The sequence below is a fragment of the Rhipicephalus sanguineus genome, chromosome 4, assembly GCF_013339695.2.
Source record: "Rhipicephalus sanguineus isolate Rsan-2018 chromosome 4, BIME_Rsan_1.4, whole genome shotgun sequence".
Classification (NCBI taxonomy): Eukaryota; Metazoa; Arthropoda; class Arachnida; order Ixodida; family Ixodidae; genus Rhipicephalus; species Rhipicephalus sanguineus.
In genome coordinates this window covers 16287999-16299867 of record NC_051179.1, presented here as the reverse complement: position 1 = coordinate 16299867, position 11869 = coordinate 16287999, and the positions used below count along the sequence as shown (strand labels likewise).

Genomic DNA, 11869 nt, shown 5'->3' with positions numbered 1-11869 from the left:
AGCCATGAAACCACCTTTGACGAGGGTTATACAAGGGGAAATGCATATATATTGTTCGTTTTCAAGCTGAAGCAAATATGGATTAACGTAGCGCACTTGATAAAATATTTAAAAACATCAAATATTCCCCATGCCTATCAAAGCCTATCATACCACATGAACGTGGAGTGAGAATCTTCAAGGTGGCAGAATTGCAAATCTTTACGTGCACCTGCTGGTTTATGTCCCCTCACAGTAAGAGCAGTAGCACATAATTTACTACATGTAATGCATTCTCAAAAGGCTGGCATATTTCCTGCCCAAAGCAGCTGCTATATTTGGCATCTTTCAGTATGATAACCGCATGAACTCATGATTGTAATGGTAGTGGCAATAAATTGGCATTTAAAGTCAGTAGAAACAAACTGCAGTAGACACGAGGGATTCTCTTAGTTACAAGGTTTTAATCAACATTCTTCATAAAAGTGTACAATTCAAGACGCTGCACAGCACAATTGGGCCATGTAAAAAGGATCTAAAATGAGCTAAGGCTGTACACTTTTTTTTCTTTTATACACAACACTGCTGGCCCATGCACGCACACACACATGCACACGCGCATACATACTGACACACATGCCTGCCATAGTGCTTCCTATGTACACATTCCACAAGAGCAGCGTAGCATCCACTCCGGCTGACTTGGTGTGCATGAAGCCCCTGGTGTTTTTTTTTTCGTTTTCTTTTTACATAGATGTCTCCTGTTGCCCAAATAGGTTGTCATGTGTACCTCGTATTTATATGTATTTATATTTTTTATTTATATATATAATTATATATTTATAATATGTATAATATGTAACAAGGCTAAGTAGATACATTGCTCTTGAAACCACTGTAGATACAAAAAAAAAAAAACCCACTCTTCACCAAAAGGGCTGCGTTATTTACAGGCACAATAAATAGATTCACAGAAGGAAATAAAAAAGAAAGGCACAACAAAAAAAGACCACGACTTCCTGTCCCCTTTTCATTAAATAGTATACACATACACAATAATGTACAGCTGAGCTGATGGGAGAAGGGGATAGGGTGGGAGGAAAAAGAGAAATTCTGTTATATACAGCACGGCTGACATGTTCTCACACGTCCATCTTGTTAGCCCTTGTCAATATTAGTCAAAAACTGGGTTGTCAATATCTATGATCAACATATTTATAGCTCAGTGTTTCCATGGCATGCTGCACTGAGCTCAACGCATGTAGATCGTCCGGTATAAGTGTCTCCCCCCCATTGTCATGCTGATATGTTGACTTGACTGCAGTACTTTTTATTTTACCAGTCAATTTGAGGCAATACGCCTATTTGCGCAAGCTAAAAGTTCTTTGCCAAATGTTCTTTATAGTGATCCTTCAATAATGTTAATACTATGCGTAAGAGTTAGTCTCAGAAAAGACATAGTATTTCAGCAGCTACCAGCCAAGTCATGACTCCTAAAGACCAAGGATCAAAAAAAGCCTTAGCTAGACTATAAGAAGCTTCCTTCTTGGCAAAGAATGTTATGCAGTGACACAAAAATGCATCTTACTCTGAGCAAGAAACAAAATATATCGGAGAGAGAAGCCTCAGCTAAAACATCCTTCCACCAGCAAGAGACACAAGCAGTCACGCTGCTGTTGCTGACCTAAGTGCTTTCGGTAGTGTACATATATTATGTGCATATATTAACAACATAGCTAATGTTCAAGAAGGCAGCCTTAAAAATGAGCAAAACAAGAACATGCTTTTTCACTTCCCTTCTCCCTGCAGTTTGTAAAAGAGGCAGGAAACCATTTTCTTTTTCTTTTTTACATTTGTACAGGAGATGCTGCATCCTCAGAAAGAGTATGAAACAAGTGCATTGAAGGAACAAGGGAGAAAGAGGAAAAAATTAAGAACATAGGAAGTAAGCAGTAAGTGCTCATACATGAGAAAGTCACAAATAGAAACAATGCCACCAAAATAACCGACTATGACGTGTGTGGCAATGACAACTGTAATGCATGCAGTCAGAATGAACTGTGGGATGACATTCCATTCGCAATGGAAGCAGCTGCCACTGACTCACTTTTCCCTGAGAGTAGCAACAGAACCATTTCACACATATGAATGCATGTCATAATGGGGCAAAAGGTATTGCTTCGTTGACTATGGCCCCAATGCATAACATAGCGTGGTTTGTGCTGAACTGGTAGCCTTCTGAATAGCAGCCAATGATTAAGGCTGCCTTCTCTCTTTGGCTTTGCAATATCTGTCTTGGAGGTAAGGGTTCATAATGTATTATTGTAAGAACTCTCTTGTGGCGTTTCTAATGACTACATGAGACACAGTGTGCACTGCATGAATATGCAGACTGCCCCGTACATGTACAAGGAATGTCTCTGTCAAACTAAAACAGGTATTGCTGCTCAACCGATACCATGCCTGTGAAAGATACCAATATACTGGTGCATTAAAAAAAAAAGCACCTCTTGCCTTATATCAAAAATGAATAAACCGGGAGAAGAGAGGAGAAGCCTTCAAGTCTTGGCCCCACAGCAACCAGAAGCATAATCTCACGTTAAAGACCTTTTCGATTAATCCAACAGCGTTCCCTTAATCCGAAATCGTTTCCCAAAGTGGTGACAACACAGTATCAACCAAGATGCACATATGTTCACACGGTGAAAGCAGCAGTAAAAAAAAATAATAATAAAAGAAAGCACAGGTACCGGTTTAGGGACTGAGGATGACAGCATCGGTATGATACATAACAACAACAAACAACACGACGTAATGGCAGCGCTCGCAGGATGGGAGAGAAGAAACAAAAAGGAAACAACTTTTCTCCTTGCACCGGCCAACCTCTTCCACACAAAGCTGCACTTGCACCAGCACCAGTCTCTCATTATTTTTCACACGCGAGAGCGCTCACAGCCTTTTAGATGAGACAGAAACAGGGGACTGCTCTCTCCTTAGAGCAGCGCCTCAACAGCGTGGTAGAGCTTCATCAGGTTTTGGATGTGTAACGGCAGACAAGACTGCCTGTCATGGCTGTGTGGGTCAAGGGAGAGCCACGACAGCGTGTTGTAGCCTTCCAGCACATACCTGCAACCAGTAATCACATGTTCGAAGTCAAAACATGGCTGGCATATACGCTTTGCACCACTAACTAGTAGTCGATGAAAAATTCATAAACAGGTGGTGTGCTGGAGCCAACGTTTTGATATGTGGACTTGTCTCTTTCAAGGCTGCAACTGCCTACCTTAGCACTTGTGTGTATATGCTTCGTGCCCTCTCCTCCAATCCAAACAGAGGAGGAGGAGAGGGCAACTGCAAAAGCAAGGGAGAAGGAGGGGCCGCCGTGACCAATTAGGGGAGTCAAAAGGAAAGGAGAATATTCTGTGAGAAAAAAAAAAAATCACGCCATATCCACGAAGTGAATGATGATGAGTGGGCGAAGCTCCGGAGGTAATCTGGTAAACCGTCAATCCCCGTAAATTTTGCTCACTCGATCATCACACAAAGACCTGACACAAACGCGGGGGTCCTCATATATGATGTTAAGCTCAGGGGAACGTTTGTTGTCGGCGTTGCCAGTTTGCCTTTCGAGGGCAAGAGCGCGTTCACAACGTTTTCATCCAGGGCAGAAAGAGAATGTGTGGTCTGGAATGCGCTTATACTTCATGGTCATCAGCGTCATCGTTATCACGTGTAGTGGGTACATTCCACTATACTGGAACGCGCTTATTCTTCAGGGTCATCAGTCGTCATCGTCATCTTTATCACACGGAGTGGATACATCCCACCATGCCTAGCTACCTACTACTACATACTACAAAGGAGGGACAGGCCCGCACCCTGAGGAGCTTCGCCCCTAAAAGAGGAAGAAAGCGGGGGTGGGTGGGGGTAGACATTTCGCTGAACTGTGGTTCAGTGCTTCAACTAATTGTTTGTGTGAACTAGTACTTGCAATTTTATGGGTGCCGTGGCACAATAGAAGCACAAAAATGTATAAGGTTTGCCTTGTCTGGAACATGATGTGGTGTAAAAAAGCCATGGCTCTCTTGTACTATACCTTGCATTCTTGTTTACTGACAACTAATTAATTAAGCTAAACTAAAACCAATGCAGAGTGAATGCAAGCCTTCCCTTTCTTTTTTTGGTAAGCCACCAGGGCTGGTCACATTTAGTGTAACTGTACACACTGGTACAAGACCTTACGTATTGACTAAATAATGCAGGAGGGGACTGTACAAAATAGTAGAGAAAAACAATCATTTTACACGCTGGTAACACTATTTATTCACTGAACATCTCAACTGTCCCTAATATGACTTAGCAAAATGAGCTACTTTTAATCCAATGACATGTAAGCTGATACATACCGTAGCACATCGGTGGTCAAGTTTGAATCAAGTGGGTGGTAGTTGCGCATGTGAGTGTTTCCATGCAAAATGTCATCATGGTTCTGGTGCACAGTGGGGCAGTGCAGAAGCAGGGCACTCTGTAGGAAGAGAACAAGCAGGATGGATCAAGTGAAAGAATAAAGTCATTGACAGGGTTCCATACAGGTTTCCAAAGCAAAAATTCAAGAATATTCAAGGACTTTCCGGAGCCTGTCACAGGTTTTTCAAGGACTCTAAAGGCATGCAATTGGATTTTTTTTACTCTGAAATTTTAAAAAATTACTAATTTTATTGCACTCAGAATAGATGCAAATCACAATTATAACAAAAATATCTAGTCTTGAGAACTTCTCAAGATTACAACATACAATGAACGCTTACAAAATCGGTTGAGATTTCTCCAGTATAGGCTTGAAGTTTGCTGAATATATTCAAAACGTTCAGTTTAGTGTTATTTCACTTATATAAAGATAAATAAATTTATATCACAGTGATGTTAAAGGGACACTAAAGAGAAACAATGAATTGGTTTAGACTGATAAAGTGTGCTCGGACAACTGTTAAGTAGTTTATTTCACCACCATAGGTTTATTATTAGAGGAGAAAACCAAGTTCAAAGTTTCATTTTTAAATTTCGCGCCGAACTTTGTAATTCGTGACGTAAAAGGTTTCAAAGAGCATTTAACGTATTTTGGCACCGCTGGCTCGACGAAATTTCCACAAACTCGTTATGTCAAGTCTCTGGCCAACTCAGAGGACAATGTACTTCGATTTAACCGATTAGGAACTACGTAGGCCCATGCAGGCGTCGTCAAAAATATGTGATGTCACGGCAAATGGTGCGGGAATTCCAAGGTGGCGTCGCCACCTGTATTTTCTTTGCGCGCTTTCTCGCTTATTAAGCGTCTTCTCGCAGCAAGCGTGGTGTTTTTGGTATCGTGGAAGACTACTTTACTAATGTGAGAAAAATCGTTTTGCTCTTTAGTGTCCCTTTAATAATGACTAGCCTGGATCACTTTGCAAGTCCTAAACAGTGCAAAAAAAAAAAAAAAAAAAAAAAAAAAAAAAAAAAAAAAGGGAGAGAGAGCTCACAACACACAATGAGTTCTAATAACACCGGCTGAGATTTCTCCAGTATAAGCTTGGTGAAGTTCACCAAACATATTCAAATTTCACTTATATAAAGACAAATAAATGTACAGGAGGTATGCCCTTGACGTCATCCACGAGGAGCGCTGGTGGCAGGGTCGCCATTTTGCAGGTTCACGCACTCGCCTCACACATGCAAAGAACTTGCACGCGCCGAGTGCTTTTTTTTCTACTGCAGTTTGGAAGAGAATGTAGGAACCTATCAGGAAAGCGCGAAGCACTGTGATAGACAGGCTGGAAACCTATGCAAGCACAGATTTCGCCTTTGCAGACAGACCTGCGGTGAAGGCGAAATCTGTGCTCGACACCAGGTGCTAGACCCGGCGTCGTCGGCGACATCGCGAGAAGAAAGCATGACTAATGTTGAGTGACAAGTTCGGTCAGTTCAGTTAGCGCCCCTCTTCAGCGTGTACTGGACCTTATTTCTTTGTAATGCACTCATGCTGCTTAAACTGAGCGTTTGAGCTGTTACCTTGCGGATATGTGGTGCTGGTGTTCTGCGCAACTGAGAGGACATTTATAAGTCACCGCTGTGCGCACACAATTTTACAAGCACATCTACGTTTTTGTGCGGCTTCTAACAAGATTAATACTGCTGTACGCATTAAGCTGTCATTTACAAGTCATAGGAAGATCATATAGTAGCGCAAAACCATTTTTTCCTCGCCTCATCCAAGCCGCACCGGCAGGATCCCCAGCGCATGTATAGCTCTCGGTGATGCCTCGGTGGCGAGCACTGCGGCGCGGAAAATTCAGCCACGCCCACCTCTGAAATTATGCTATCTCCATGCGATTGGGATGGCCTGAGAGAACCATGCCGGCACATAATCTCAGAGGCCATGCTCCACGCGCCGCAGTTTCCAAGAAAAAATGTCTAAGCGTGTTGGGTTGTGCACAATCGACACTTGCAGTGTGCTGCTCAAACACAAAGAAGTAACAACTGTGACAGTCGATAGTTCACGCTCATCTAGTGTATACCTGTGCGTTCTTTTCAAGCAGCTTTCTTTTTGTTTAGGCAGCGAGCTGCAAGTGTCGAGCTATGACAGTTGTCCGCGATCATCCTGTGTGTGTTCTTCTCGTGCATCTTTTGTGCTTGAGCGGCACGCTGCAAGTATCGAGTTGCTTGCCGTTCTTCATGTGACATTCTAATTACTTGCTATCGCATTCATTGCTTCGCCCTCGCCGCGAAGTTTGGATTTATCTCGTACATCGGCACCGTGAGCGGAGTTAGGGCTAGCTACGACAACGAGTAGAAAGCTCGGTTGCGATGTGCGTGGCCGTGGTGCCCGATGTTTCAAAGTACGTCATGCTCGATTGCAAGTACAAAGAGTTGTCCCGCGGTGGTCTTCGTCATAAACTCCGAAGTGCTGATAAGGAGAACCTCTAACAGCGGGTCCAACGTCCGCGATGTTCGCGACGAATGCGGCGCGCTATCGTAATCTGATGATTGAGCTTCCGCTTGCAGCTGCCAAACTAAAGCGTTCTAAATTATCGTTGTCCCGTGAACACAGAACGAGTACAAACGCGCATCACTAAGTAGCACAATTTTCGACAGCCACGACCTCGCGACGCACAAGCAGCAGACGACGATCCCGAAGCGAGCATCACGGCAGAAGCAGCCAATTGGAGGCCTTGAATTGAACTTCAAACATGTGCTTTTTGTATGCTTGTTACTGAATGGAGGAGCTAGCTGAAACGGAGTACTTGAACACAGAGAAATGCTCTTTACGACGAGCCCAGAATGGTGGCGCCCAGTTGCGCCGTTGCCGTGTTATAATTTTGAAAAACGCCTTTTTTTTGCTTTTTTTTGGGTGCTATTTCGCAACTTTTGCCAAGTGAGCAGACGTAAAAAAAGTTTATAGCACTTCTACGTAGTTTTCAGTGAAGATATTTTGGAATCAGAAAATGGGCCACAGAAACTGAAAATGCGATTTTCCAAAAATCGCATATTTTTTTTTGGTCCCCCGTAAAAATAAGACCACGTTGGTGACTCGTAATTCTCTACGGATATAACAGACCCATTCTGTGTTTACATAAAAGTCTGTTGTAACAGTACTTGGATTTTACATACTCCCTTTACAACAGACCAAAATCCTCTTCACTATGAAGGTCTGTTGTAATGAGGTTATACTGTACATACATATACATATCCGGGACATGAAGGCGGCCGCAAAAATCCGCCGAGAGTGTCCATATAACTGCTATCGCAATAAATGGAACATATTTTACCGGTTATCACTCGCATCCTACTGAAATTCAAATCCTGCCACCATTCAAAGTTCCTTCCACTGCATTTTGAAACAAAAAGAATGACATTCGCACGTGCCTTGGTCCAATTAAAAAAAATCTTGTGCAGGTTAGTTGGGTCGTGACAAATATGCTCATTTTTCTCATAATATGTGATATACACTATTCAAAATTATTCGACTAAATCACTATTTGCTTCGAATTCACTTCGAAGCTAAAATTTACTATTCGCACATCCCTAGCTTTCACTTCTGAAATTGAAGGGTGACCAGGGTCTCATAATGCGACTCCCGCACGTCATCTGTTTGCAGCAGAAGACACAGTAACGTGTTTCCTCTTCTGGCCTCCCACTGCTCTGGTGAATGGCTGCACGCTCAACATGGACACATGTTCTCTGGCTGAGATCAAGAGCAGGCTTCACATTGTTGCAATCTGAATACCGTATTTACTCGCATAATTTGCGCACTTTTTTTCGCGAATTTGGAGCTCCGAAAAGGGGGTGCGCAAATTACGCGGAGATTTCGCGAGCACATCTGAAATAACGCACAATATATAGTCCTAACACGCGCGATATAATACATTAAAGAAGAAAATAAATTATAGCGCAAACGAAGGGTTTTTAACAGAATTAGCACGTACTTTAACCAGCCAGATTCGGTCATGCGCGGTCTAGTCAGAATCACTGGTTGAGAAGTCCGACTGAGAATCATCGCCGCGGCCGCTGTCACCGCTTTCCCAATGCGCGTCGTCCTTGGTTCCGTCGAGTGCGTTGAGGCGTCTTCTTGAAGCTCTTCGCGACAATGCTGGGAGTAACGAGGTGCCACGGAACGGCGATACCGGTGGGCCTAAGCTCTCGCACATATTTGAAAAGGTGTTCTTCAACGGCAGGAAACTTTCCATGCTTCGGTCGATCCTCGGAACGGTCTCCTTCCCGGTCTTGTATTAAAAAGCGAACTCTTCTGCGGCACGGTTCCCGTTTCCTTAGGCAAATTCTACAACAGTGAGCTTGAATTTTGCCGAATAGTTATTGTAGCTCAGCGCAAGAGAACAGTGAAAACGCAACTGGCTGATCGCGAAACCTAAACTTCCGAAATCAACGAAGGCTGCGTCGCAGCGCGGACGCAGAGGAGGAGGGTCAGCGCGGGAAAATGTTGGCGCGACTGGCCCTCGCACGCCTCCGATGCAGAAAGTAGTCCGTGCCGTGTCGCGTGCATGCATTCTCACGGCGGGAGAACGCTCGAACAGTTCCGACAACCGGTGAACAGATTAACGGTTGGTACGGTCTCGGCGGTTTCCAGAGAATAGAACGAAGTAATCGGAAGAAGGGACTTCGCACTCGCAGCCTGTCTTGTGTATGACTGCGCTCGCCTGCTCGGTGAGGGCCGCGGGGCGCGGCGGCGCGGCCGTTCAAAGTTCGCCCCGTGCGCGCGCGCCGGCGAGCTGGCTCGAGCGGGCGGGGAGCGCAAAATATGCGAGTAAATATTTTTTTTAGCAAAGCTGGCTAAATATTAGGGGTGCGCAAATTATGCGAGGGCGCAAATTATGCGGGTAAATACGGTAATAGCACGGTGGCACCCAGACGAACGTGCCAACTGATTACTAAGGAGTGGTGGTTTGGCAACACTAGCACTGCAATTTTTAACAAAGCATTGCAGGATAAAAAAAAAAAGGTTGAGACACGTGTGGAAAACTTTTTCTACCTTGTAATTTCTTGTTTGTGTTTCCTTTGTCTATGACTGTACAGTTAGCAAAAAAGTTTAGAGACCACAAGACACATGAAACATGAAAAAGCTCAATACTCCCGCTGCTTCGGCAGGCAGCCTTGAATTTAGATTTCTGACCTGTTCTAAAATACATTAACAAGTACTGTGCAGTTCAACTGAATACAATCACAAATTGATGGAAGTTCAGTTTTCTCAGACCTAGTAGTCTCTAAACCTTTGATGCCGACTGTACACCCCAAACTGACTAGCAACATTGAGGTTCTCTTATAAAACTGTCAAGTGTGAGGAACACACAACACACAGCAAAAGAAAGATAAAGGATGGGAATCACTAGGGTTGAGTTCTCACCTTGAGGAAGACAGGACACGAATCCCTTAAGTGGGGACATGTAGACCAGAACCACCGAGGCAAAGGGCCCGTAGGTGCAGTGGACACGTAATAGCCCAAGGCCAAAGGTTGTTGCAGCAGCTGCATGGGTTCTTCCTGGGGCTCCCCACCACCACTTCCAGGACCCTGCAAACATCAAGCAAAGCACTCAGCTTGTTAACTGAAACACAAGTGATCTTGCCATGAGCTTCACCTAAATACTATTACTGAAAATGTGATAACACTGTTATGGCCTTTATGTGCAAAAAACTGAAATCACTAGTGCAGAAGTGCATGATGTGTTCACGCTCGGACTATCATTTCTCAAGTCCAATACAGCACAAAATGAAAGTTAACATTTAATATTCTCACTTCCCATTACAGTCACAAAGCAGTGATTGAATCAACAATGACTAAGCTTATTTCAGTCCCTAGGAACATAAGCGAGCTCGGTTAACCATTAGAGATCATGTTATGCCTGATAAGTTGCGTCGCTAAATAGCGTGTGTTACTCTCGAATATACAGCAAAACCTCATTAATTCAAACTTGGTAATTTTGAAATCCCACTTGATTCAAAGGATTTCTGCAGTCTTGTATTTCGCGATGTAACTTTGAGTGGATAACTTTGAGTCGCATGCTCCTCGCAACGACAGTGCATCATGATTCGCCCATTCTTTCTGGGAAAAGAGAACATAATAAAGGACAGTCTGACGAAATTTACGATGTATGCAAACCTCTGAGTGGCGGTTGCTCAGGCGATTCGCGCACTTGCACTGCTGGCAGAGTTCTTGCTTGCAATGCCTACTTCGAAAACTTCAATGATCATGTTTTCCAGCCAGAACACACTGCGAATTCCATCACACTGGCCATTATTAAATTCATTTTACCAGAAAGAGTGGGCGAATGGTCGCACCATGACGCACTGACGCTGTGAGGAGCAAGTGAAATGCTGCCCGCGTGTAACCACTGTGCTGCAGTGAAGCACATCTTCTTTTCTGCAGGCGCGCATTTCAGCTGACCACGAGGCCATTTTTTTCTTTGCGCTGGCAGCAGCGAGACCCGCCGTTTCATAAGCTTGCGGCAAAATTGGGACTGGGTATTGCTGGAAAACATAACCCTTGGAGTCGCAAACTAGCAGGCACAGCAAACAACCACTTCTGATAACTTTCAGTAATTCAAAGTTCCTTGCATCCAGCTTTTTATATGTTTCGTTAATTCGAAAACCCGCATAATTAGAAGATTTTTCACAGTTCCAGTGACCTTGAAATAACGAGGTTTTACTGTATACACATGAACTACATAATGCTTAGCCTGGCAATTTATTGCTTAACACTGAAAACGAATTGTGTTTTGTCCCTCTCTTATTCAGATTGTTAGTGGTCCAAGAAAACGTAACAAGGCCTGGCATCTCACCCTAAGTGCACCACCATTGTGAAAGGGTGATTGGCGCCCGCTTGGACCACTGCCCAATATGCCACCTCCTGGGGAACCTGGTGGCGAAGATCGCCGAGTTGGTGAGCAAGGTGCCTCTGGACTGTCTGTCCAGTTCAAAATGTCGTTGAAGTCGTTGCCAACAGCTATGTCTTCAGTGAGCGACTTGAAAATCTCATCGTCATCGCCAAGTGTAGTCGACAGTGGGTCGTGGTCCTGTTGAAAGGTGGCCTGCGACGACTGTCAACAAAAATGCCAAGACAGTGGGTCAGAAGTTGCCACTTTTGTAAACTGCCCTCGAAACAATGTAATAAGAAACAATGATGCGTGGTACCTGCACTACCATCGTCATCAATGCTTATCCACTAACGTACAAATTATTTCATTGTCAGCAGCAGCTTGCAAGCCTCATCTCACCACACTACATAATTCCTTACAGAAATCAGCCGTGTTTTCCTTACTTAACTATTAATTTATTCTATTGACTATGGTAATCATTACACGAGTTGCTGAGCTGTTCCTTATTAAAGGGCCCCTGCAACACT

The 11869-nt window shown here is 43.9% G+C and overlaps 1 protein-coding gene across 3 annotated transcripts in view; it reads right to left on the bottom strand.

Annotated features, from left to right (window-relative positions):
* Positions 1 to 423: 423 nt before the first annotated feature.
* The window catches only part of LOC119389486 (mediator of RNA polymerase II transcription subunit 13-like), a 121860-nt gene continuing 110414 nt past the window's right edge, over positions 424 to 11869 (bottom strand). For all 3 annotated transcript variants that reach the window (XM_037656773.2, XM_037656774.2, XM_037656775.2), the window contains exons 27-30: positions 11307 to 11564; positions 9875 to 10039; positions 4386 to 4504; positions 424 to 3105 (exon numbers count right to left, since the gene is read on the bottom strand). In XM_037656773.2, the coding sequence (XP_037512701.1) occupies positions 2973 to 3105; positions 4386 to 4504; positions 9875 to 10039; positions 11307 to 11564 (675 nt within the window). In that variant the 3' untranslated portion in view covers positions 424 to 2972. The remainder of the gene's footprint in view (positions 3106 to 4385; positions 4505 to 9874; positions 10040 to 11306; positions 11565 to 11869) is intronic.